This window comes from Alosa pseudoharengus, unplaced genomic scaffold (genome assembly GCF_046254945.1).
Source record: "Alosa pseudoharengus isolate Yale_2024_CS ecotype anadromous, Long Island Sound unplaced genomic scaffold, YU_APseudo_1.1 YU_APseudo_1.1_scf_5, whole genome shotgun sequence".
In the NCBI taxonomy this organism is placed as follows: domain Eukaryota; kingdom Metazoa; phylum Chordata; class Actinopteri; order Clupeiformes; family Clupeidae; genus Alosa; species Alosa pseudoharengus.
This window is the reverse complement of record NW_027468837.1, coordinates 36,352,331-36,378,673: the sequence shown is the minus strand read 5'-3', so window position 1 is coordinate 36,378,673 and position 26,343 is coordinate 36,352,331. Positions and strand designations below refer to the sequence as shown.

The following is a 26,343-nucleotide window of genomic DNA, read 5'->3' as shown; positions in this document are numbered from 1 at the left end:
ACAACAACACCACAGTTGCAGCCATTAAATCAGTACAGCATAAATAAGCACATATCTCCAGATCAAGTAGAAATGTTATAGGTGTGTTTGTGAAGCAGTCACACTCCTCCATACCAAGGCTGGCGAGGACGGTCAGCAGAACAACTCTCAGCATGTCTGTGGCTTGTCTGTAGGCTCTGTGGTGGCGCGGTGCTGCCGAGGCTTTTATACACACCTGAGGGAAAGTGTATGTGTGTGTGGGTGTGGAATGTCTGTGGGCAGGGCTCCAGATGTGTTCTTTACACACTTATCACTCCTCACCAAGGTTGTGTGTGTATAGAGCTATATTCTCAGATAGGCATGGAGGTCCCCCTATACACCAGACACTTACATTGCTTTCATATCTCATGTGGGCTAGGGGTGGGCTAGCCTGACGAGCCAGACCCACATTAAAATGTAGGGTCTGGGCACTCACCGTTCGCAGTGCTCAGTCCGAGGGGCGGGATAATCAGTTTTATTTCAAATTCCCTATCTCAAATTCCCTCTGCACGCAATAGGACAGCAGCAGCGCTATGAGTCCCATGCTTTTCCCACCAGCGGAGTTAGTTGGCTAGTTCAAATGTTTGCCAACTTAATAAAAGCTTAACTCGTGTCACACTGTTCGCCAGCAACATCCATCTTATTTGTTTTCAAGTAGCAGGGAATTCAAGCCAAACCGTTGCAACTCTGCCATCAATCATTATGTTAAGCCCACCTAACGACTCTATACATGATTTCATTGGCCTGATTAAGTTTCGATTTCTGGAGCTCACAAGCCAACGGAGAGTTGCTAGACTAGCTGCCCCTAGGGGCGCGTCTAGATTCCAGACACGTCTAAACCACTAACTCAGCAATCCTCAATCCTGCTCCCACCTCACCTTCCACATGTCACGTCATTTAATGTTTCATGGGACACAGTGTTCTTTAGATACATGAATTTGCACACTTAACCCTTGTGTTATCCTCAAACCTTACCGACACTCTTTATCCTTGGGGTCAATTTGACCCCAGCTAAATAAACCCTCAGAAAATGATTATAATTCATATTGTTACCCAGTTTTTTTGTGACAGGTACTTAACAAGAGTGTGATAACCACCATCAAAAGCCCTACAAAACAATCCCACCCCTCCAAACCCCTTTATGAACCTTGGAACCCTGGCTGGCAATATTGCCCATCCAGTGTCAGCAGCCCAAAGGCTTGCTGTTGCTTCCCCTTTTGACTTTTACAGTCCTGCCAAAATGACTTATATGTAATAAGTACTTGTGTATGTAATAATGATAATAACAATATGTTCCCATACTATTCAAATAATAATATCAATAATGTGTCAAATATTCATGTATCTTATGTTTCATACAGCTGGGGTCAAACTGACCCCAAGGAACATCAATGTACAAAATATTTGTACAGGACATTGAAAACATATTATTGAACAAATTTCATGCTAACTCTGTTGTACCCTTCAATTGAGGAAAAGTCATGAAACATGAAGCAAAAAAAAAAAAGTGAACCATATATTTTATGATGTTAAACGTTGCTTGGGGTCAAATTGACCCCAAGGATAACAGGAGGGTTAAGCAAATGAAGGACACTTTTTTTATGGCAATGTGTTTAATTCCAGCGATTTTTCACATAGATCTCTGTTTCTTGATTGTCACAGAGTAAACGGTACAAAAAAAGAAAAGAATCGGTGCTACCCAGCTAGAGTTGCTGCAGTCAACAGCTAGAGCAGCCAGCCAGCTACAGTGCTACACCCTGGGGGCATGTTCATGCTCACTGTAGCTGCCTACAGTTTATTTTTCATACCAACAGTACTTGGTGACCTTGAGAAACATCTATGTAAGATCTATGTGAAAAATCGCTGGAAATTTCCTTTAACAGTCCAATGGCATGAACGAAATACTGCATAACCATGCATTATGACTGCAGTCACTTTAACACAACAACATGTTACATTTATATAGTGCTTTTCTCAACACTCAAAGCACTTCACAGGGAAGGGGGACCTCACTAACCACCACCAATGTGTAGCACCCACCTGGGTGATGCACGGCAGCCATTATGCGACAGAACGCTCACCGCACACCAGCTTGAGGTGGAGCGTGAGGGAGTGAATTAGCCAATTACAGTGGGGGATGATTAGGGGGCCAGATAGAATGAGCCAGGTTGGGAATTTAGCCAAGACACCGGGGAACCCCCTACTCTTTACGATAAGTGCCATGGGATATTTAATGACCACAGTGAGTCAAGACCTCGGTTTAACGTTTCATCCGAAGGACGACATCTCCATTAGTACAATGTACCCGTCACTGGCCCGTCACGGGCATTGGGATCGATCTTTTGTCAGAGGGAAGAGTAAAACATTTTAGCAATACTATTCCACCATACTGTAATTTGTACAATATTGTTTTTACATGATATTAAAACATTATTATATAAGTTAAGTCTTTTGAGTCTTCATAAGTTCGGTCAGAGAGCAGAAGATAGAGCAGCCAGACCAATGGATACCTTGTGTTAGCTGAATTACTTATTACTTATTGAAGCTAAGCAGGTGTGGGCTTGGTTAGTACTTGGATGGGACACCTTGGAAAACTAGGTTGCTGTTGGAAGTGGTGTTGGTGGGTGGCCAGTAGTAAAAGCCCTGATACATGTTGAAATCAAATGAGAGCTCCTCAATCCGTGGGCTATGGAAGCCTCTCCTACTGGTTGTTAGTGGCCATTGCTCTAGCACACAAAGCCTCAGGTGTAACCCCTCTTAGCTGAGAGTCCACTCCAGTAGGAGTGTGGCTGCCTCCTGGGCAGCTTGGAAAGGCATCTTCATCAAACAGATTTGCTGAACCGCAGACTGGGCTTCCGGTGATAGGCCCACCTTTGTCCACTTTTGTAACGTTGCTGTTACGTCAGAAGCCTGCGTCACTGTTCATCCAACTCCTTGGGGCGCCAGAGCCCAACACAAGCACTTGTCAATGTTCTGATTGTGCCCCGCTGGCGGCCTGCTCTGGTCTGTATTAGGTGTGCACCCAGCCATGTGCCGGTGAGTTACCCACCTGTACTGTACTTGATGATCTGACCCTGTTTGATGCTGTGTCTTGCCCCGATTGGACACTATACTCGCCAGAGCTCTCATCGTATTATGATGTTGATTGATTGATTGATTGATTGATTGCATTGTGGTTCCTAAGGGCAGGGGGGAGAGGACAAGTGACAGCATATCACACATCAATCATTCATCATACATTAAATAAATCCATCTGTATTATTCAACAAAAGCAATAAAATAAGTAATGACTATGTTTGGCACCTAAGCCAAACCTCCAAACCCTGTTTAAAACTGCCTGTGCCTCTGACTGTCTTGAGTGTACCAGGTAACCTGTTCCAAAGGGTAGTTCCAGCGTAAAGAAAAGACTGTTTGCCCAGATTAGCCTTAGCTCTGGGGGATACAAAATCTGTTGCACTGCCCCTAGTGGAGTACCTGTGAACTTCATTTACTCTATCAAAATAATTTCTAAAATATTTGGGATTATCCCCATAAACAATTTTATGTACCATACTGCAACTGAGATACTCGATCCTCAACTTTCAACCATCCCACCCTTTCAAAGTGGAAAGATTCTAGATGAGTTCTTATGGGGAGGTCTAATATAAGCCTTATTAATTTATTTTGAGACATCTGAAGCCTATGTTTCAGGTTCCCTGGGACACCATGGTACCATGAGCCACACACATAATCAAAATAAGGCTGAATTAAAGCTCCTGCCAGAATTAGCTTTGTTTTTTCATCCAAAAACGTTGATATTCTGGCCATAAAGCAGAATCTCTGATTTACCATGGTGATTACCTTTTGGGTCTGACCTACTCCAGATGAGCGGCAATCTAAGACAGATCCAAGGTAACTGATTAATTCCTTGGAAGTAATTACAGTATCTCCAGCTAGGACCTTAAAACTTGAGGCTTTCTTTAATTTTATCTTTGTTCCAAACAATATAGATTCAGTTTTTCCTAAATGAAGTGATAATCTTATCAGCCATCCACATGATGGCTTGTTCATGACCACCAGCTATCTCGGTGAATGCTTGTCCACGCCACCAACGAGGAGCTGTGGTATACGTGTTCCCATTGGTTATTATCAAGTGAACTTAACTAAAAGATATTATAACCTTAAAGGTTGTATCAGCGATGGGGGGTTAAGATGACGGGGTAACGTCAATTCTGTTGATGTTCAAACAAAACAGAGAGCTAGCTCGCTACTCCCTCCCCCACCCTCCCGTGCAATTGAAACTCTCCTGAACGCGCATCTCGTCCGTTATTGGTTGGAACACTTTATTTTGCCTTTGAGTGGTTGGCAACACTTGTTGGTAGCAATTGTTTTTGTGTACAGATCTCAGAGCCTAGGCTGCCTACAGAGACGCGTTTTTTTGACGGCCTGCTTATGGGGCAGGCAGCTAGCGGATCGTTAGGAAAGATTAGATACAAGGAAGTTTATTGTCACATGCATATAGTTACTGGAAGTAAGAAATGCAGTGAAATTATGTCTGGTGTCAGCCTATTTGTGCATTAATGGGGGGGGGGGGGGTAAAAAGTGCAGTAGAAGAGGGGTTTAGTAGATTAAGTGGCAAGGGCTGCATAAGAAAGGTGGGGGAGGATTGGGATTGGGGGGGGGGGGGCACCAACAAGGAGCACCCAAGAGCAACAGGGGCAAGGAAAAACTCCCTTACCAAGGAAGAAACCTTGGGCAGATCCACGGCTCAAGGGGCTAACCCAACTGCCAGGGGTCTTGGTGTGTGTGTTGGGGGGATGACAGGGGAGATGGGATAGTGTGCTGTGTATGTGGGGAGAGGGCAGTGTGCAATATGTGTGTTGGAGAAGCTTCCTCATGAGACAATGTGCTGTACTAGATGAATGTGATCATTAATGTTTGGGCCTTTTTTGGGCCTGAAATCGCTGATACAACCTATAAAGGAGAAATTCCGGCAAGTTTTCCCATATATCTCTGTTTCTCGAGGAGTATGAAAAAAGTGAAAACAATCTGTTTTACCTACACACACACACACACACATATTATAGGCATACAGTATTTGGATGTTCAGAATTTACCAATACAGTAATACCAACAGTACATTTTTACACTGTTTTTTTCAATTCAAGGAAATGTTTTATGGTTTTATTTACTTTTTTGAGATCATGCTTGATCTGATGTGAATCAGCAGTTATCTGAATACTGACAAAAGACACAACCAACACGACAAGATTAGCTTTCATGGTATTTATTCTTTCCATTTCAGAACCAGGTTGATGTTGAATTGGTCCAAGAGTCATCGTTTGAATTAGCCCATAATCTGAGGAGAGGAATCAAAGGATGATTTTCAGGCAAATAAAATCAATATTTACAGTACACGTGAAGTGTAAAGTTTGTGATAATTTCAACAGTAACCTCAGTTATCCAACAGAAAGAACAATGACAGGCTGTAAAGAAAGTATGTCAGTGTGATCACAGACTGTGTTTTTGTGTGTATGCTTTTGTGTAGGCACTCTCTCTCTCTCTCTGTGTGTGTGTGTTTGCATTTCTGTGTGTGTGTGTGTGTGTGTGTATGTGTGTGTGTGTGTGTGTGTGTGTGAGCGTGTGTGTGTGAGCGTGTGCATGTGTGTGTGTGTGTGTGTGTGTGTGTGTGTGTGTGTGTGTGTGTGTGTGTGTGTGTGTGTGTGAGCATGTGTGTGTGAGAGTGCGCATGTGTGTGTGTGTGCGTGTGTGTGTGTGTGTGTGAGAGCGCGTGCGTATGAGAGCGCGTGCGTGTGTGTGAGCGTGTGCGTGTGTGTGTGTGCGTGTGTGTGTGCGTGTGTGTGCGTGCGTGCGTGCGTGTGTGCGTGCGTGCGTGCGTGCGTGTGTGTGTGTGTGTGTGTGCGTGCGTGTGTGTGTATGTGTGTGTGTGTGTGTGTGTGTGTGCGTGTGTTTGTGTGTGTGTGAGAGAGCACGTGCGTGTGAGAGCGCGTGCGTGTGTGTGTGTGTGTGAGTGTGTGCATGTGCGTATGAGAGCGCGTGCGTGCGCGTGTGCGTGTGTGTGTGTGTGTGTGTGTGTGCTCTCTTACTCCCTCCATCCAGCTCAGGTACGCAGACACACGGGTGAAGACGGTGGGCTTCTGTAAGGTGTTGCAGCCCAAGCTGGACACGAAGCTGGTCACTCCGTGGACCACATACCTGCTGCTCACCTGGCAGTTCAGGGGGCCACCAGAGTCACCCTGCAGTGAGATCACACACACGGTCATTCTCACGTCAGAAGCCTGCTTCACTGCAGTGAGATCACACACACGGTCATTCTCATTAGGTGCCCAGTAGGTTTGATTTAAATAGCTTACAGGACTTGAAATATGTTTCATAGATGTTTCACTGTGTCCTTTTTTCACCAGCTCATCCCTCACTCAGCTCAGCTCAATTCAGTGTAGCATAATGGCATAATAATGGCATAATGCCCTTCCTACATGAAAATAAAGCTGAAATTCATCTAAGTAAGTGCTGCAATTGATGTTCTATTTGGAGGTTAGGTTCTACCAGGTGCTTCAGATTTGAAATGTGCTTCCACTGTCCACACACTTTGACCAATTCAATTGATGTTGAATTGGTTCACACACTTTTTATGGTTATTATTTCCCATTCTTAAAGAGAAACTATGCAGTATTGGCAATTTCTTTGCTGTTTTCTCGGTTTTTGCTTCTTTTTCGCTGGCTCTGTCATGACGAATGTCTGAGAAACTCCATCGCTACCTTTTTCTAGCCGGTGCCTGGCGTGTTTGTTTATTTAAATGCAGTAAAGCAATTTGTTACACTCGTTATACTTCTTGACACTGAGGTCGTCGGCTCGCCGGCCTAAAGTTGCAAGGGTGGCTTTTCCACTCACAGGCGCTAGGGGGAAGCGAGACGGCCACCATTCAACCCGAAAAAAGTCATATAACCATTCCAATGACTCTGTTAAGTTAAGGTAAATTAAGCTTAACAACCTGCACATTAAGCTAAAATGCCTGCATAGTTCGCTTTTAAACAGCAATCGGTCAGTCAGCAATGAGAGGGGATGACGCTCACATAGACTGTTTCCTGGCTACCGATGCTGGTTTTCTGTCAGTTTGTAAAGTTTAGGTGAAGTAGGAAGTAACGCCAGGAATCCCTGATCAATGTGATTGGTTAGGTTGGACCAATGATTTCAAAGTTGATGCTATGTTAATACTCAATAGCGCTGAATCATGCTATTGTTGTAAACGATTCCTAATCTAGTGACCAGACTCTATTCGCTTTGTGAGTGAGTGTTGCTTGGCAGGCTAGTGAAGTATGGCGGTCCTTACGTTGCAACCAGAGTCGCTGCCACCTCCAGCGCACACCATGGTGTTCTTGACGGTGCTTCCCCACCAACCGCTGCTGCTGCAGGTGCTATGACCGACCACGGGCAGGTAGGCCTGCTTCAGCTGGGAAGAGAGGCTACCACCGGCTACAGAGAAACAGAGAGGGGGGATAGAGAGGGGATAGAGAGATAGAGAGGGGATAGAGGGGGGATAGAGAGGGGATAGAGAGGGGGATAGAGAGATATAAAGAGATAGAGAGAGAAATGGGGGGGGGGCATATGCAGATGAGGGAGATGCAAGGGGCAGAGAACATGTCCGGTACAAGCAGTAGCACAAGCGGTACTTCTGATGAAGGGCTGGGGCCCGAAACGTCCCATGTGCTGATACAGCCTACAAATAAAAAATCGCTAAGGAGCAGATTCTGGTGTGCAGACTCAACGTTCTTCTACATGTTTGTGTTTTCCTGTCCAGCACCCAGTACTCAACTACTTGGATGTGCGTGCTGCACTCTTGAACTCTCAAACATGTCCGGTACACTCATCATTCCATTTCATTATTCTGTAAGGGAGGGTCAGAGTGTGCAGTACCCTGTGTGCTTTTGCACCCATCACAGTCATTTCACAGTCAAGTTAATGGGGTGGGACTCACTGGAGGTGCGTCCCCATCCGGTGATGTAGCAGGGGTTGTTGTGGGGAAGGACCTCCCCAGAGGAGGGCAGTGTGGCCAGCTGCACGTAGGAGTTCAGAGTGGCCTCAGACGCCAGACGCACCAGGGCAATGTCGTACCTGAAGGAGGAGGTGACTGTATGAATGTATCATATTGAATGTATTATAATACATATATTATATAATAATACATATATATATATATATATATATATATATATATATATATATATATATATATATATAATATATTATAATACATATATAATATTTTTTTTTTGTAGAGACTAAGCAAGGAGGGCAATGGAACATGAAGGGTTTTATGAAAACAGAATGATTCATAGGAGTTAAATACCAATGATACAATTTATAGGTAGCCTGGGGACTTTAGTAGCCAGGACACCAGAAACATCTGAGAGTGCATTTGAATTTGCTGAGGCAGATCTCTCTGGAAACTCATCTATCGTCCACTGCCAGTGATGTCCAAAATCATAACCCATTATCATTTATACAATGACGAAGAGAGGTGGACGGTTGGAACCACTGTTTTACACAACCAATAATGGTACCCTAGGTGATGACATCAGCATTAAACGACACCCTTTTCTTTGAAATTCAGTAAACAACTAACTGCATTTTAAACGTTCATTTACAAGAAAGATGTGTTTACTGAAAAGAAAAGAAAAGGATTTGGTAAGAGTTTAATGTACTAACTTAAGTTTCATTTCTCCACTGGTCCAGACCAATTCTCAATTGAGAAATGGTTTGGTGTCAGCAGGCCATCCTTTAGGGGTAATAAGGAATAACACTTACCCTGCGGCGACGTTGTTGGAGTTCCAGCCGGGGTGGATGTAGACCTTGCTCACAGCAATGGTCTGCTCCCTGCCATTGTTGGTGTACAGGGTGTGCTCTCCGAGGACAACACGCCAGGTTCTGGAACTGTGTGACCAAATAGGGCACTTGTCACAGACAGTTCAGACGAGTTCACAAACAAGTTCAGACGAGTTCACAAAACAAGTTCAGACGAGTTCACACAACAAGTTCAGAGTTCACGTTTACTGTAGATTCAGTTAATTCACAAACTTCACTTAGTTTCAGCTAAACCTGACTTACTGTAACATGCCTCAGGTTTACATACACACACACACACACATACAAAGAGAGAGAAAGAGAGAGAGAGAGAGAGAAAGAGAAAGAGAGAGAGAGAGAGAGATAAAGAGAGAGAGAGAGAAAGAGAGAGAGTAGCTGTACCTATCCACACAGTGAGCAGCGGTCATCACCCAACCCCTCTTGACCAGCGAGCCTCCGCAGGTGTGGTAGTAACTGCTTCCTGACCTGTACTGGAGGGAGATCTGAGAAGGGAGAGAGAGAGAGAATTAACTTTAAAATAATACCCACAAATAGAAAAAACATTCTATCTGTCCTCAAATCAGTATTGCATTATATCACACACAACTTGAACATGACAGATTATGAGCTACTTGGCCCCTGGGGCACAGATATGAAAAGGGCACCCTCCTGCCTAGGTCAGAAAGTTGTCATCTGTAGCTCGATGGTGTTTTAAGCCCCTACCGTTGACTTCAAGGCAGTGATGTGACCGTCAACTTCAAGGCACCTAACCCTAACCCTAACCCTAACCCTAACCTTAACCCTAACCCTTGCCTAAACCTAGTGCCTTCCATGCAGCGCTGCCTGGAAGACGACGTTGGGGGCTTAAAACACCAAACACTGCATCTCTGCTAAGCTAGTGGGGGCTGGGGCCATGCCCCTTGTAGGAACACTTTGTGGAAGTTTTGTGGAAAGAAATGGACAGATTGAGACTTGAGACTGTCACAAAAATGACATAACCATCAACAGATTCAAGGAAAAAAAGGATGCCAAACACAAAGCATGATTATCACACACACCGTAAACAGTGTGATTTGACTGAAGGGGCCCCATTCAGATATTGGGTCAATAACATAAGCCATGGTCTGATTGAGGGGCCGTTTTGAGACATATCACATAACATAACCTGTGTTATTTGACTGAAGGGGCCCCATTCAGATAACAGTGGTGAATAACATTAGTCATGGTCTGATTGAGGGGCCGTATTGAGACAATGTCACATAACATAACCTGTGCTATTTGAATGAGGATCCCCCATTAAGTGGTGCGTTTCCCAAAACCATAGTCGCTAACTAAGTTAGCAACTTAGTTGGTTGGCAATGGGGAAACTGCATTGCAACCAACAAAGTTGCTAACAGGTAAGCAACTATGGTTTTGGGAAAAGCACCCCAGATCAGGGGTTAATAACATAATAACAACTTCACACAGTCTTGGGATCCAGGGCTCCCTGGGCCTGGTTAGTTTACCTGCCAGGGCCAGGAGTTGGCGGCAGCCACCGATCCACCCACCACTCTCCCCTCTGCAGCATCCTCCAGGTACCTGGGCTCAGGCCTCTCAGCCAGCACTACACCCACAGGACACCACAACACAAAATAAACAATAAACAAAATGAACAATATCAGGTAAGATATGACACTGTTGGGTCAGACAAGACAACAGGACACCACAACACAAAATAAACAATTTCAGATAAGATCGACAGGACACTGTTGGGTCAGACGAGACAACAGGACACTGATTCGGCTAAGCCAACACAGCTAAACTCAAGTCATCTCTGAGCTATCAAATAAAGTTGACACATCTGTCTATGTCTTGAGCATGTTGCTCTCATAAGTGTCCATTTTTAGACAAAGTTTTGCCATATGTTGTGATGTACACTATGTGATATATATATATATACGACACAACATACAGTAGTATGCATATATCACTATAAAAAGTAATGGAATAGTAATGGCTAATGTTCAGCTGAAGTCACTCCACAAGCAGTTGAGTGGTGTTTGATCCTTGAGTTGATTGTCCTTCTTACCGAGGCTGGCGAGGACAGTCAACAGGATGTATCTCAGCATGTCTGCGGTTGTACCGTAAACTAAGGGGTACAGAGATGCTGTATCAGCTTTTATACACACCTGGTGTGTATGTGTGTCTGTGTGTGTGTGTGTGTGTGTGTGTGTGTGTGTGTGTGTGTGTGTGTGTGCGTGTGTGTGTGTGAATGCCAAAACTCCAGGTGTGCTCATTACACACTTATCACACCTCACCAAGGTTGTGAGTGTTTGGCTTCGGCTCATGTCCACTCGGCCTTGGGCTTCACACACACACACACAAACAGCAAGTGCAACATAGCATAGGTCAAATGAGGAACGAAAACACATTCGGAGGTTCTACTGCACCAGAGGAGAGGAGTGAACACACAACAGCAGCACAGCACAACACACTCCAACACACCTTCGACCTTCGACCTCATTACATGGCACAAAAGCCCCAGTATCTGACTGAGGAGATGAATTTGGACATGAACAGTTGGTACGTGATATGGGCTAACAGTGAGGATTTGTCCCAGCAGTAAATGTGGATGTGATGTGGATTTTTTTAATAACCTCAGTTTAGTTTTTTTCCCTTCTGATACTAAATTACAGGCCAATAAGTTCTGGAGACTGAGGCGGTCGTAATAGAGAGCTGGGCAAATCCTCCTGCTGTCTCATGCCTGTCAGTGTATTTCAAGGTAACATTTGCAATTTATTGATAAGGAAAGGAAAATGGGGAGCTGTAGAAGATTAGCCTTGGAACAAAACACACAAAACTGTGGGAAATGCATTATGTATAAAGCCTTGTGCTATTATGATGCAATGTCCTCATCCTCACAGGACTACCATTGGGTTACTGTTTCTGCGCCTGGTGCAGCATATGATTTCTGTCAGCATATTATGTTGTTTTATTTACTTGTAATGAAGTGTGTTTCAGTCAACTCTCTTTTTTACTTCAGGTTGACGTGTGTGACTTGTATTAGTATTAGTAGGTATTAGTGTGTCTTGTACATTTAGGTCAAAACACAGCAGTGGTAAATATTGAGAGAAACTGTATGTTTAATCTGACTACATAAAATTAATACATTTACCTTGAATATTCCCAAGTAGTTTGTCAGCAAGTAGCAGAGAAAGAGGAGAGATATATGAATGGTGGTGAATTAGCAATGTATTAACCAGTAAACCATGAACTTAACCCTTGGAAGGTGTTAATATTTTTTTATTAACGTATTTTTGTTACACAGCCACTGTTCCTGGGTCTGGTGGACCCACCACATTATTAGACATCATTTATGGTTCATGTTTGCCATTTACCCCTGTAAGATCACATTTATGATCATATGATCATTTTCGTTTTTTGTGACAAAACTAGGGAATTCAATTATAAAAAAGGTAAAAAAAAATAGAGACAAGAGTTTTAATCATTATTGGTGCTTATTTCTTAGAACTTAATCAGAACATTCCACGTTGCACACAGACACCTTAACTCAAACACAGACACATACACACACAGCAGGCCCAGTTAGTATGAGGACACAGTTAAGGTACATAGCACCTATAATTATCACACACGGGTCCCGAATCCCGTAGACACAAACACCTCATATGCAATAGTTATGTGTAAGGGGGTAATGAGCCAAGGCCAATGAGTTTGAGTTAGAAGAAATAATAAATAGCATATTTTTTCTTTCAGCAAACATTAAAATAGGGTATCACAGACCCGAACACCTTACAAGGGTTAAAATGAAATTGAATGCATGGTAAAACCTGTCTCAGGTTATGGAAACATCTACATTAACTTTATACTTTATTGTTCTGTTATACAACTGAGCCCTTTGTACTTCTCGCACTGAGACCATTAACATGATACCAAACATGACCAGGTTATCACTTCTCATTTGACAAAATAATGCATTTCAAGCTTCGGTTGAGCTTAGGTCTGCCTTGAAGGATCTACTGTACTGTACGTGGGAGAACAGTTGAGTTTAGGTCTGCCTTGAAGGATCTACTGTACGTGGGAGAACAGTTGAGTTTAGGTCTGCCTTGAAGGATCTACTGTACTGTAGGTGGGAGAACAGATGAGTTTAGGTCTGCCTTGAAGGATCTACTGTACTGTAGGTGGGAGAACAGTTGAGTTTAGGTCTGCCTTGAAGGATCTACTGTACTGTAGGTGGGAGAACAGTTGAGTTTAGGTCTGCCTTGAAGGAACTACTGTACTGTAGGTGGGAGAACGGTTGAGTTTAGGTCTGCCTTGAAGGATCTACTGTACTGTAGGTGGGAGAACGGTTGAGGGGGCACTGATGGGACAGAACTCAAAAACAACGGGCTCTCACTTCAAACACATACACAAACAGAGGCACAGTGATTACAAGGCTTTTGACAATATAGTAAATATTTCCACAAGGTATACAAGGCCCAGCCTTACATTTTATACAGTTCCCACTGGGCACATTGGCATTTATTTTCCATTTAGAGAGTCCATACTAAATCATCATAAAACGATGTGGCAACATAATAAGGACTGAAAACATTTTGAAAAGTGTTATAGTAAAGATCAGACTATTTGTCAAAAGGTGCAGTGCTGCCTGTTAGTTGTTTGTTGGTGTATAGTTTTATTAAAATACAGTACTCACTATGATGACGGCTTATCCAAATGATATGAATGAAAAAGAAGGCTTATGGACAAAAGAATGCAAGGATCTTTAGATCATTCTATGATACAGCAAGTTCCTTGTGTTGTTGGTTTGGGAAGGGTATTTATTGTTCTCTAAACTATTTATCTGTTGAGGTTTGAGAAAATTGAGCATTTGTTCAGGACACAAATTAAGAAATTCCATTCAAATGGAACTGTTACACTTGATCCTGCATGCACACAGTATGGGAAATGGTAAGAGAGGCAAAACATTCCCTAAAGATGACTGATGGGGTGGATAAAGATGACTAGCATCTTGGGGTCACCAAGTCTAACATAAAACATGCTGACAGTCATTTAAAAGACATGCCAGGGAAAAGCCTTTCTTGTCAGTTAAAACTGGAGTGTCTTAATAATGGGGCTGGATTCATGTTCCAGGGTAAGCATGGTTTGGTGGACGGTCTGTGATGTTCTGGGGTAGGTTTTATTTTGTAGGCCCTAGGAAACTCATTAGGTTTTGTGGTATCAAAAAACTCTGTGAAATGCCTGGGCATATTACATCAAATTCTTGATGCCTCTGGCAAGACACTAAAAATGGGTAATGATTGGTTGATACAGCAGGTTGATTATTCAAAATGTATGTCCATATCAATGCAAAAATTGCTTCATGAACACAAAATTAAATAAGTTTCTGCCACAGTTATCTCAGTTCCCTGATCTGACCTCCATAGAAAACCGGTGGGTGAAGAGAATGCACAAGAGAGGGCCTAGGAATCTGGATATCAGAGATACTCTCAGACCCCCTGCTTTGTGTTGCCTAACTTTATGAAATGTTATGGGAGTTTTATTGGCACTTTGCTTTTCAGAATAAATTAGCCTTTCTTCAAAGTTGAGTCTTCAAGATAAAAAGCCAAGCTGTTTTATGTCTCGGTTTAGTTATCTTTACCAGGGGTGCCTATTAATGTATGAGGACGCTGTATATACAATTTGCTTGTTTGATCAGGGCTCATTATTTCAGCTTCTTTAGCTATTCTCACTGCTTGTCCAGGAAGCCATTTTGCAACCCAACTCCTCCTTTCATGTTTACTCAATGTCATTTTTCTATAATGACCCATATGGGAGGGGTCTTGCTGCTATTTTCCCAGTCTTGGTTTCTCCACGCATACACATGGAAGGACAGGAAAGTCCCAGAAGAAAGCCAAAAATACCTTTTTACAAATGGAAATGAATTCTCTCTTTAAACTGAAGAGGATCTGACTAAATTCATTTATTAGTATAAGTTATTTGCTGTAATGAGTGTAGTATCAATTTTAGGCCACTAGATGGTGCTGATGTACCACATACACACTGAAGGCCAGAGAGGAAGACTCATGCAGTCACAGCCCACCATGTGCCACTCTCTGGCAGTGTTACAAACTCATGCTCAAACATTCACAAACTGAGATATTACATAGCAATCACATCACATTGTAATCACATGTCTCAAACTGAGAGATATCACATAGCAATCACATCACATTATAATCACGTCTTACACGTACATTCAAACTGATAGATACAGTATCACATAGCAATCACATCACATGATAGTCACATGTCTTATACGTACACTCAAACTTCTCAAACTTTTTGGTTCTAAGGACCAGAGACATTTTTTAAGGTCCCCCTCATAATCGTGACAATCAAGCATATGCCATTTGTATTCACGGAAGTTGTGGCCAGGTTATCCTGTGGTTTCTTGCAGGTGTGCAACATGGTTTGTCAACTTTGGATTTTGTGTCTTTTGATGACATGGACTGACTCAAACATTTCAAACACATCAGCTAACTATGAAAAAACAGAAAAATGAGGCACTCCTGATAAATATAAAAAGCCTTTAATCAAAATTGGTTACATTCCAACGCGTTTTAACTAGCCTATACTGTTTTCATCAGGGCATGATGAAAACTGTATAGTTGAAATGCATGATGCCCTGATGAAAACTGTATAGTTGAAACACATTGTCATGTAGCCAATTTTGATTAAAGGCTTTTTATATTTATTAGAAGTGCCTCATTTATCTGTTTTTTCGATGTTAGCTTAGGCCCTTTTTGAAGAGCACCCTGATTTTTTTTACTATAACTTATAAAGCTCTGACAATATCAATTTTCGACCCAGAAAAGCATAGTTTCTTTTTTTCTTTCTACATCAGATAACTAGCAAGGAGATAAGCCAAGCTAACAGTAGGAATGTTTCTTTGTGTGACCTGAGTGAGAACATTCAAGTGTAGGGACTGGGCAACACACACAACACTGGAAGCCATTTTGCAACCCAACTCCTCATTTCATGCTTACTCAATGTCATTTTTCTATAATGAACCATATGGGAGGGGTCTTGCTGCTATTTTCCCTGTCTTGGTCTCTTCATGCATGCACATGGAAGGACAGGAAAGTCCCATAAGAGAGCCTCATGTATACCACCATTAGACTAAACTGGATCCGACCGAATTACTGTAATTTATTAGTATAAGTTATTTGCTGTAATGAGTGTTAGTATCAATTTTAGACCACTAGATGGTGCTGATGTACCACAGACACACAGAAGGCCAGAGAGGAAGAAGACTCATGCACAGTCATAACAAGGGTTGTAGTGGAGGCTAAACGCCACAGACACAGAGTTTATCCACCTCTGAAATTTCAGAAATAGTTTATCCACCCTATTATTAGAGTTTATCCACCTCTCAAAAAAGTTTATTCACCAAATTGCAACTTTTAACATTCAAAAATCACACTGTATTATCCACATTTACAAAATGTACACTCATCAACACTCTAGGAACCATTTTAATACCTCTGGTATGATTATAAACATTGGACAGTAACCTGCATCATCATCAAACATGTTCTGAACGCTTTTTTAAAAAATCCGACACCGCATGGCGCAGTCCACTTTACTGTGATCACAGAATTCATAGTTTACCCACCTCTTATTTTACCACTACACCCCTGGTCACAACCCACCATGTGCCACTCTCTGAGAGTGTTACATCAACAGGTATCACAAACTCATGCTCAAGCATTCACATAGCAGTCACATCACATTGTCATCACATGTCTTACACGACACGTACACTCAAACTGAAAGATATCACATAGCAATCACATCACATTATAATCACATCACATGTCTTACATGTGCACTCAAACTGAGAGATCTACTCTAGCCCTGCTTTGTTCCAACAGTGATCTCGGTCATTGCGTAGTAGTACACCACCTATATCCTCATTGCGTAGTAGTACACCACCTATATCCTCAAATCCTCAACCAAGAACAATTTCCACCATTTTTGCATCAAATGTAGAATAGTATGATTTAACAGCGGTTCCTTCATTCACATGTTGTTCTCCTCCTTAAAGGTCCAGGTGTGTCCAGACCTCGTTGTGTATGTTGTCATGGCGTCCTGTCAGTGTTGGTGTTTGAGCACTCATGCGTTTTATATTCAGAGGAAACATGCCGTTTATTTCCCGACATGCTCGCTTTCCTGCCAGACATCATTACTGGGTCTGTGTGTCGTAAAGCAGCTCTCAAGCGCTCTCAAGAACAGCCTACTATATCTCACCTCATTCTGTGTGCCACACACACACACTCACACACACACACACACACTCACACACTGTCACATAACCACACGTACACTCACACACAAACATACACACACATAAACACACACACACTCACACACACACACACACACACACTGTCACATAACCACACACACACACAAACATACACACACACACACATATACCAGCACTGCTGGAGTACACTTAAGCAGTGATCATCGCTCTCTGGTAGCTGAAATGATCACTCCAAACTGATTGAAGTCAGAGTGATGGCAGAGGGAGCTGTAAGAGGCAGGTTGAGGCTGAAAAACACGTCATATATAATAAGGGCTTTCTGCCTTCAGCTCATAATAGCGTGACTGTCGGTGTGTCTCTCCTCCGGAGAGAGAGAGGCGGTTTACATACAGGAGTTTCACAGCCTTCACTGTCCTCCTGCCACTGTGAAAACCAGTGGAATTGTCTCTCTTCAAATCAGACTACATCTTCTCCAGAGGACATGGAAGCTGTGAGAGCTGACTATTTGTGTGTGTATGTGTAAGTGTGTGTGTGTGTGATGTGCGGAAAGGCCTCGCTCGTTCAGACTCCGTATCTGAGCCGTTCATGCTGGAGACAATGGAGGCATTGGTCCGGCGCTGTCCTTTTCTCTGTCTGCCTAATTAAAGTGCAAGTCATTAAAAGTGACGGCGTTTTTTGGGATTACGGCCTTATCGCCACGGTAACGAGAGACCTGTCCGGACTGGTAATGGAGCTGATGGTGTCAGAGGGGTGGGCTGGGGGTGAGGACAGAGCCACTTCAGTTTTCACATGGAATTAGCAACCTAATGTCCCACCGCACTCTTTTATCTCCTCCCCTCCTCTCCTTCTCTTTCTCCATCTCCTTCTGTCTCTGCCTCCCTCTCTCTCTCTCTCTCTCTCTTTTCTCTCGCTGTCTCCCTCTCTCTCTCTCTCTCTCTCCCTCCCTCTCTCTCTCTCTCTCTCTCTCTCTCTCTCTCTCTCTCTCTCTCTCTCTCTCTCTCTCTCTCTCTCTCTCTCTCTCTCTCTCTCTTTTCTCTCGCTGTCTCCCTGCTGCCCCTGCCTCTCTCTCTCTCTCTCCCTCTCTCTCTCTCTCGCTCTCTCTCCCTCTCTCTCTCTCTCTCTCTCTCTCTCTCTCTCTCTCCCTCTCTCTCTCTCTCTCCCTGTGGCTCTTCAGACACTCTCTCTCTCTTTTCTCTCGCTGTCTCCCTGCTGCCCCTGCCTCTCTCTCTCTCTCTCTCTCTCTCCCTCTCTCTCTCTCTCTCTCTCTCTTTTCTCTCGCTGTCTCCCTCTCTCTCTCTCTCTCTCTCTCTCTCTCTCTCTTTTCTCTCGCTGTCTCCCTCTCTCTCTCTCTCTCTCTCTCTCTCTCTCTCTTTTCTCTCGCTGTCTCCCTCTCTCTCTCTCTCTCTCTCTCTCTCTCTCTCTTTTCTCTCGCTGTCTCCCTGCTGCCCCTGCCTCTCTCTCTCTCTCTCTCTCTCTCTTTTCTCTCGCTGTCTCCCTCTCTCTCTCTCTCTCTCTCTCTCTCTCTCTCTTTTCTCTCGCTGTCTCCCTGCTGCCCCTGCCTCTCTCTCTCTCTCTCTCTCTCTCTTTTCTCTCGCTGTCTCTCTGCTGCCCCTGCCTAATTTCTCCGACTTGTTTCTTTGCAGTGGAATGAATCGCGTGTGAGGATCAAAGAGAGGGATGTTTTAATTGCTGATGTTTGTTCTAGATATAGCGCTTCCCCCATTAATGAGAACTGGATTTCAGAGTTCCCAGGAACATTACCCTCCCTGGCTGTATGTGTGTCTGTGTGTGTTATTGTGTCTGTGTGTGTGTTTTTGTTTGTGTTTATGTGCTTTTTTGTGTATGCGTGTTTGTGTACTTTTTTTAATGTGTATGTGTTTGTGTTCATGTCTCTGTGTGTGTGTGTGTGTGTGTGTGTGTGTGTGTGTGTGTGTGTGTGTGTGTGCGTGTGATTTTGTGTGTGTGCGAATCGTGTGTGTACTTATGTGTGTGTGTGTGTGTGTGTGTGTGTGTGTGTGGTGGCCCTAAGGTTTTGGAGTTAATGGCTGACGCTGATTAGCGAGGCCGATGGAGGATGTGGGGGTTGTCGTGGGCGACGCTCGGCTGCTACTCCACTCCGCTCCGCATCCTCACATACTCAACAAACTCATTAATCTCTGAAGTTTTCATGAGAGCCTGCAGCTCACTGGGTCAGCTCAGGGGAAACAGACAGCCCCGTCGGCCCGCAGATAAAGGATCCTTATTACTATCTACTTAGGGAAGTAATGAACTAAAATGTCTACTTCTCATGTCAATGTCTACTTCTCACGTCACTGACTACTTCTCATGTCAATGTCTACTTCTCACGTCATGACGTACTGTATGCACATATTTTTACACATTGCTGGCCCTATATTCAAATCTAATACTAAGCATAACTCCAAGATGTTCAGACAGTACTCTGTTATGTCTAGGTTTTAGAATTATAATTAAATGTAAGTGTAAGCACAAAGTAAGCACAAAGTAAAGATAGATATACTGACAAAGGTGCAACACAAAATCAAGATTCAATGAACAGTCACATTAACCACTGTTTTGAAGACAGAAAGATGATGTCTCAACTAATGAGATGTCTCAGATGATCAACTAATGTGCCTGTGTATTTCTGTAGTTAGTCTGGCCTGCTAGCTATGTTTTAATGTTTTATGTTGGTTTCTGGATGCTTAACAATCAGCATATTGGCATACTACTTGCATTCCTCAAGTCTCATGATTCAAATGACCGCCAGCCCATGTTCACTTCAGTCATGTTTCGGATACAGAAGCATAACATCAGCCTACTACCATCACATTCACAGCCTTGCAATGAATTAGAATGAAGTAGAAATCTTTCATTTGTATGGGAACATTTTAGGGATCATTAAACAGATCTTTGCATGGATTCACTGATAATGAGGAGATTGGTTTAGACACCAATATATTAAGGACAAATTAACAAATGAACAGAGGCTCCACATCAGTCTCCACATTAAGTCTCCCCTACTGTGTAAAGGATATTGCATGGTTACGAGGGAAATGCAGATGATTATGGGTGTATTTTAAGGACTTTGCTCGTATCCTTGTGCCTTGTAACACTAGCACAAGGTTTAAATTGTCAACTGTAACTTTAAGCTGAAGCAAAATGAACATGATGAAAGAGAGTGTGCAATGAGTTCGCAAAACCGATCACCTCATTCTTCTTTTGCTGAGAATAATAAGGTGTGGGTGGATGGGTGTTTGTGTGGGTGTCTCTCTCTCTCTCTATCTGTGTGTGTGTGTGTGTGTGTGTGTGCGTTTGTGTGTGTGTACCGTAGTCTCTCTGATCTTCCATGGCGCCCTGGTGTCGTCACTGCAGTGGCAGGAGTAGCTCTGTGTCCTACTGAAAGGCCATCAGATAGTGGGAAACTCAATACCACAGCAGATGCTTCAAGAAATACACACACACACACACACTCACACATACACGCAAGTACAAAAACACACACACACACACACACACACACACACACACACACACACAAACTCTATACACATACACACACACACACACTTTATAATTATATTCCACATTTTCAACGAGAGGAATTCAAATATGTTCAGAGGTGAAAACAACCTTTAACACTCATGGGTTCAGAAAAGATTGCCTGTACTACACAGCAACGCTGCCTGTTACTGCTGATGGGAAGCATCTTCTGGTCAGCTGCCAAGAGTTCTGTTCTTAAGTGGGCTTGCCAATCATCATTCAATAATCATTAACACACAACCCTACATGCATACATACAGTATGCACAGTAGACACAGTCTATCATACAAACAAACACTAGTGACCAGATACACAAATGGATTAAGTCCACTCTGTCTCTTCTCCTTGTTTGTTTGAGTGTGTGTGTGTGTGTGTGTGTGTGTGTGTGTGTGCGTGTGTGTGTGTGTGTGTGTGTGTGTGTGTGTGTGTGTGTGTGTGTGGGACAGATTATAATTTCAGGTCATAAACAGCTGAATAAGGAGTAGGCATCCACCCCCTCTTTTTCTCTCTCTCTCTCTCTCTCTCTCACACACACACACACACACACACAGAGGGAGAGATCACAGTTCATCTTACATCTCCTCTTTCCAACCATTTCACACATTACTTATACTGCAATATGAGAGCAGAGAGGTGTGTGTGGTTTGTTAGTGTGTGTGTGTGTGTGTGTGTGTGTGTGTGTGTGTGTGTGTGTGTGTGTGCGTAAGAGACAGTATTGATTGTTGCCATTGTGGTTTAATTGCAATCAAAGGTGGCAAATAGCTCCTGTGATCACTTACAGTACTGTCACAGTGCGGCGTCCAAGACAGCTTTGACATCCCAGACCACTTGACTCAGACACACACACACACACACACACAGACACACACACACACACACACAAACACACACACACACACACACACACACACACACACACACACACACACATACACACACACACACACTCATACACATACATACACCTATATGAAAAAAGTCCTAACATCACAAACATGTTTAGCTCCACACACACCTGTGTGTAAGTTAAGTCAAGTCAAGTCAAGTCAGATTTATTTTTAAAGTGCATTTAACATGCACATAGTGCAATCCAAAGCGCTCCACAAACAAGACACATAACAACAAGACAAAAGATGCCGGATGGAGCGGCGTAGTCGCCAGCGTACCCATGACATCAAGACAAGACAAATACATTTTAAAAAATAACAAATACAAAAAATGCCGGACGGAGCGGCGTAGTCAAGTACAAGACATACAAGACAGACAACAAAACAAATAAACAAATTTAAAAAAAAGAAAAAAAAGAAAATATATTTTAAAAGGGGAAAAGGTGATGTTAAAATTAGTCCAATTTCCAAACCAGCTGAAAATGTCCAAGGGCAATGATGATCCGTGAAAACTGCGCACAGAGCTGTGTCTTCACAACCGATGCAATGCCAACAAAGTTCTTTAGCAACGGACCAACCCGGTGAATTCGCTGGCAGTCTGGAGATAACGTTAACGTTAGAAGCTAGGCCTGCTAGACTGCAGTCTGGAGATGATGGAAGCACAGTCCAAAGTACTGAGCGATCGTGTAGATCCGCAATTCGGTGGACTTAACAGCGACCGTTTGTTGCTCCGTGAGAATGCAGCTCTTAACCGCTAACGTTAGTCTGCAGTTGGCAAGGCAGCTCGCAGGTCAGCAACAGCTCGGCGGCCACGGCAGATCTTTCGCAGAGTAGAGCCTAGGTCCGGCTGTCCCGAGAGATCCCCTCGACCAGACAGTGAAGTGCTGCACCGCTCATGGATAGATGGAAGGATGTCCGATGCCCAGCTAGGGCAAAAGCTAGCCATAGCAAGCTCCCAATGGACAAATGTCAACTACATCAGCTGACTTAGGAGTAAAAAGGACTAAGAATAACACGAAAACTATCAAAAATAGCGTAAATAAATAGGGAAAACATTTAACTAGACAAACCAATACAAAAAATAAACATGACATTACATAAAATTACGAACATTACATAAAAACAAACAAAAACATGATGCCAGACGGAGCGGCGTGTCTCGCCAGCGTTCCCGTAACCTAGCAACCCAGTTAACACAGTCCTAGCATCACAAAACACATTACATACACCAAACCTTCACACATTACTGAGGTAGCTCTAAACGCAACCCTGACAGTTGTGTCATCAAGAGACATCAACATGACCTATGCACTATCATGGCTTTTTGCGATTTTTTGAATTTGGTGTGTGTATGCGTGTGAGATAGATAGAGAGAGAGAAAGAGATAGAGAAAGTGTTGTCTTTGTTATTTTGGGACTTTTTTATGGTGTCTTATGCCATCAAACAGGACTCTAAAAAGCACAACTAACTAACACTATATGTTTTTTCTTCTCTGAGAGTCTTCTCATGCTTGATTATGACGATAGATAGATAGATAGATAGATGATAGATAGATAGATAGATAGATAGATAGATAGATTCAAGGAACAGAGAGAACAGGATCCTGAAGGGATCCACCATTCCCTGCATGCATTGATCTATATCATGAGCCTGCATGTGATCCGACACCACCCATATCAGGCATCTGTGAGGCCAGCCGTGTGGAAGGGAAGGTCAGGGAAGGTCAGTGGGGACATTCATGGTGACGCACAGATCTGACCTGGACCCCCTCACCCTTCCACACTGATACAGTATGCAGGGACTGCTGGCTTAGCTCATCCAGTTTTTTTATTATAGACCCTTTCAAGAGCGTTCCATTATCAGCATCATAGTTGGCCCCACAAGGCTTCCGTTTTAACATTCCATATGTTATCTTAATAGAGTCCCGAAGTGTGACGTAGCGTTTCCATGACAGCAGAATCACTGGATCTAAACAAACTTTCGAAGTGGCATAAATAGCATTGAATGTAGACATGTGGCATCATTTCTAGCTAATAAAAATAAATATATCCATTTAAACGTGCTGCTAGGCAGCAGCTTAGCCACATAACACGGATTCCCTGGCAGGTGTAATGAAAGAAACAAAATTCCAGTGGATATTTCTCGTCTTCTTAAAGACTGGCGGCCAAAAAAATAAAGCCAAAACACGTCCATGAATTTAAGGATTTTAACCGCATGCTGTGAAGTTACATGCAGGTCTCTTTTACGGAGGAAACCCATGTTAAAATAAAACTCTGTAGTCACAAATTTGATCGTGTTGGTATGAATATATGTTGTAGTATGTGATTCCTACAGTGTAAAAAAAATATACTAACATCTTAGAAATGTTGTAAAATTATTTAAATAGATTAAGAAATCCACCGCTATGGCGACCAAATAGAATGTTCAAGCATTATTTTTGTTTTTATTGTTGAAAGGGTCTATTGAGATCAACAGTTCTCATTAGGGACACATGCTGAACACACACAAAGCCCAAACTACAATATGACAAAATGAACATATAGTTCTCATTAGGGACACATGCTGAACACACACAAAGCCCAAACTACAATATGACAAAATGAACATATAGTTCTCATTAGGGACACATGCTGAACACACACAAAGCCCAAACTACAATATGACAAAATGAACATATAGTTCTCATTATGGACACATGCTGAACACACACAAAGCCCAAACTACAAACTGACAAAATGAACATATAGCTCATGAGAAAGGAGAAGTTACTGAATAGAATGTCACTGTGGAATACGCAAACAAAATTCTGTTATTCATAGATGTCCCAAACTGATTGACATGTCTGGATGGAATATGAAATATGCTGCAAATTGCTTCTCTGAAAATAAAGAAGTGGCCCTCATATAGAGGGTGAGTGGGATGAGTGTGAAATGATGATGTAAGATAGGGTAATATGACAATGGCACATTACAGTAATAAGAAACATGGCCTGAAATTAGAGTCACCACATTTGGTCGGTATGTTGGGTTGTGAGAAACTTCGCAGGGGCATCATACTGTTGTTTTGCTCTTTCAAACTTCTGATGATGTAATGTGGAGAGTATGTGTGTGTGTGTGTGTGTGTGTGTGTGTGTGTGTGTGTGTGTGTTTATATATGTGTGTGTGTGTGTGTGTGTGTGTGTGTGTACCTGTCCGTGTCTGTATGTGTTTGTGTGTGTGTATGTGTTTGTGTGGTGTGTATATGTCTTTGTGTTTGTGTATGTGTGTGTGTGTGGGTGTGTGTTTGTGTGTGTGTATGTGTGCCTCTGTGTGTGTGTGTGTGTGTGTGTGTGTGTGTGTGTGTGTGTGTGTGTGTGTGTGTGTGTGTGTGTTTGCCAGGTAATTAAACTCTGTAGCTCCTAAAGATTTATCAGAGTCACAAAGTGTCAAGAGCTGAAGGCTGAAAGGGCAACATGAATGATTTGTTGCCCCTCCCCCAGAACCTAAACAATACATTATCTCATCATTTACAACCATGTGCCATGTGCCATGCACACACACACGCACACACACCGCAATACTCTCACACAAACACACATTTACATTCACACACACACACACACAAACACGCGCGCGTACTGATATACACATCACGCAGTCTAGCTATACATCACTATCTGAGGGCACTGCCCCCTGCTCACCCCCTTTCCCTCCTCCTCGTCCATGTTGACCTATAAATAACCTAAACCATTAGAAAAACACCATGTCAGGACAATTACGTTTCTTTTCTGTATCCATTGTTTTTATGCAACCTCTGCATTTGCACCTGTCAAATAAAGCTTTAATTACCTCTCGTGTGTGTGCGTGTATGTGTGTGTGTGTGTGTGTGTGTGTGTGTGTGTGCGTGTGCGTGCAGAGAGTATGCATTAATTGGAGCCTTTGAAACGTCTCTATAAGACCCTTAATTAGTGCTATGTGGCTGGCACACTTCTTGACATTTCTCTTAATGACCAAACGCATCTAGCTACCTGACACACACTTCCAAATATATTAGTCCTTCATGGGTTAAATGGTGTGCGGTTTCATAAGAAAATATTTTTAAACCAAATTTAACTACAGATGAAGGTAGGGATGGATTACTGCACGGGCCTACCGGGCCCAGGCCCAGGGGCCCAAGGGGTCAGGGGGCCCTGAAGCCCAAGCCTTTGCATGGAATCATTGCCTCAATATCAACTAATCAGGATGTAGGCTATTAATCTGATTGAATTTAGTATTGGCCATCCCCAAAATGCACCAGAATACAGGAAATCACATCAAACAAATTAAAAATGTTCTGGCGGAGGACCCCCAAACCCCCCCTCCCACATATACGACAATTAGTGGGGGGCCCTTAATACATCTGGGCCCAGGGGCCCGAAAGTTCATAATCCGCCCATGGATGAAGGACAGAGCGTAAGATTGGTGCAGGTTCACAGATATTCCTCATAAGAATGTGCAGAAACACTCACAATTCCTGCCTTCAGAGCATCCAACTCATTCACTACTAGGAAGTGAATACCTCTGTGGAAGTTATTCACATGATAGTGCACTTAGTAGTGAATAAGGCACGCTTGAGCAAGGCACCTAACCCCTCACTGCTCCCCGAGCGCCGCTGTTGTTGCAGGCAGCTCAATGCGCCGGGATTAGAGTGTGCTTCACCTCACTGTGTGTTCACTGTGTGCAGTGTGTTTCACTAATTCACGGATTGGGATAAATGCAGAGACCAAAT

At 43.1% G+C, this 26,343-nt stretch overlaps 2 protein-coding genes across 2 annotated transcripts in view; both read right to left on the bottom strand.

Annotated features, from left to right (window-relative positions):
* LOC143104918 (elastase-1-like) overlaps positions 1 to 154 on the bottom strand; it is a 3,943-nt gene extending 3,789 nt beyond the window's left edge. The window contains exon 1 of the mRNA XM_076269249.1: positions 115 to 154. Within this exon, the coding sequence (XP_076125364.1) occupies positions 115 to 154 (40 nt within the window). The remainder of the gene's footprint in view (positions 1 to 114) is intronic.
* Positions 155 to 2,920: 2,766 nt separating this feature from the next.
* LOC143104917 (elastase-1-like) lies at positions 2,921 to 10,970 on the bottom strand. The gene is made up of 8 exons (XM_076269248.1): positions 10,928 to 10,970; positions 10,365 to 10,462; positions 9,262 to 9,362; positions 8,824 to 8,949; positions 7,994 to 8,130; positions 7,349 to 7,491; positions 6,097 to 6,254; positions 2,921 to 2,951 (listed from the first exon to the last, which is right to left on the bottom strand). Exons 1-8 carry the CDS (start codon positions 10,965 to 10,967, stop codon positions 2,921 to 2,923), a joined length of 834 nt encoding a protein of 277 aa, XP_076125363.1. The 5' UTR covers positions 10,968 to 10,970.
* Positions 10,971 to 26,343: the final 15,373 nt, after the last annotated feature.

What these genes read in the sequence shown, in the direction of transcription:
- LOC143104917 (XM_076269248.1), bottom strand. Translation starts at nt 10,967, where the DNA reads ATGCTGAGATACATCCTGTTGACTGTCCTCGCCAGCCTCG. An exon ending in GACTGTCCTCGCCAGCCTCG is followed by an intron (nt 10,463 to 10,927) that starts GTAAGAAGGACA and finishes CTGTGGGTGTAG; the next exon opens with TGCTGGCTGAGAGGCCTGAG. An exon ending in CCAACTCCTGGCCCTGGCAG is followed by an intron (nt 9,363 to 10,364) that starts GTAAACTAACCA and finishes CTCCCTTCTCAG; the next exon opens with ATCTCCCTCCAGTACAGGTC.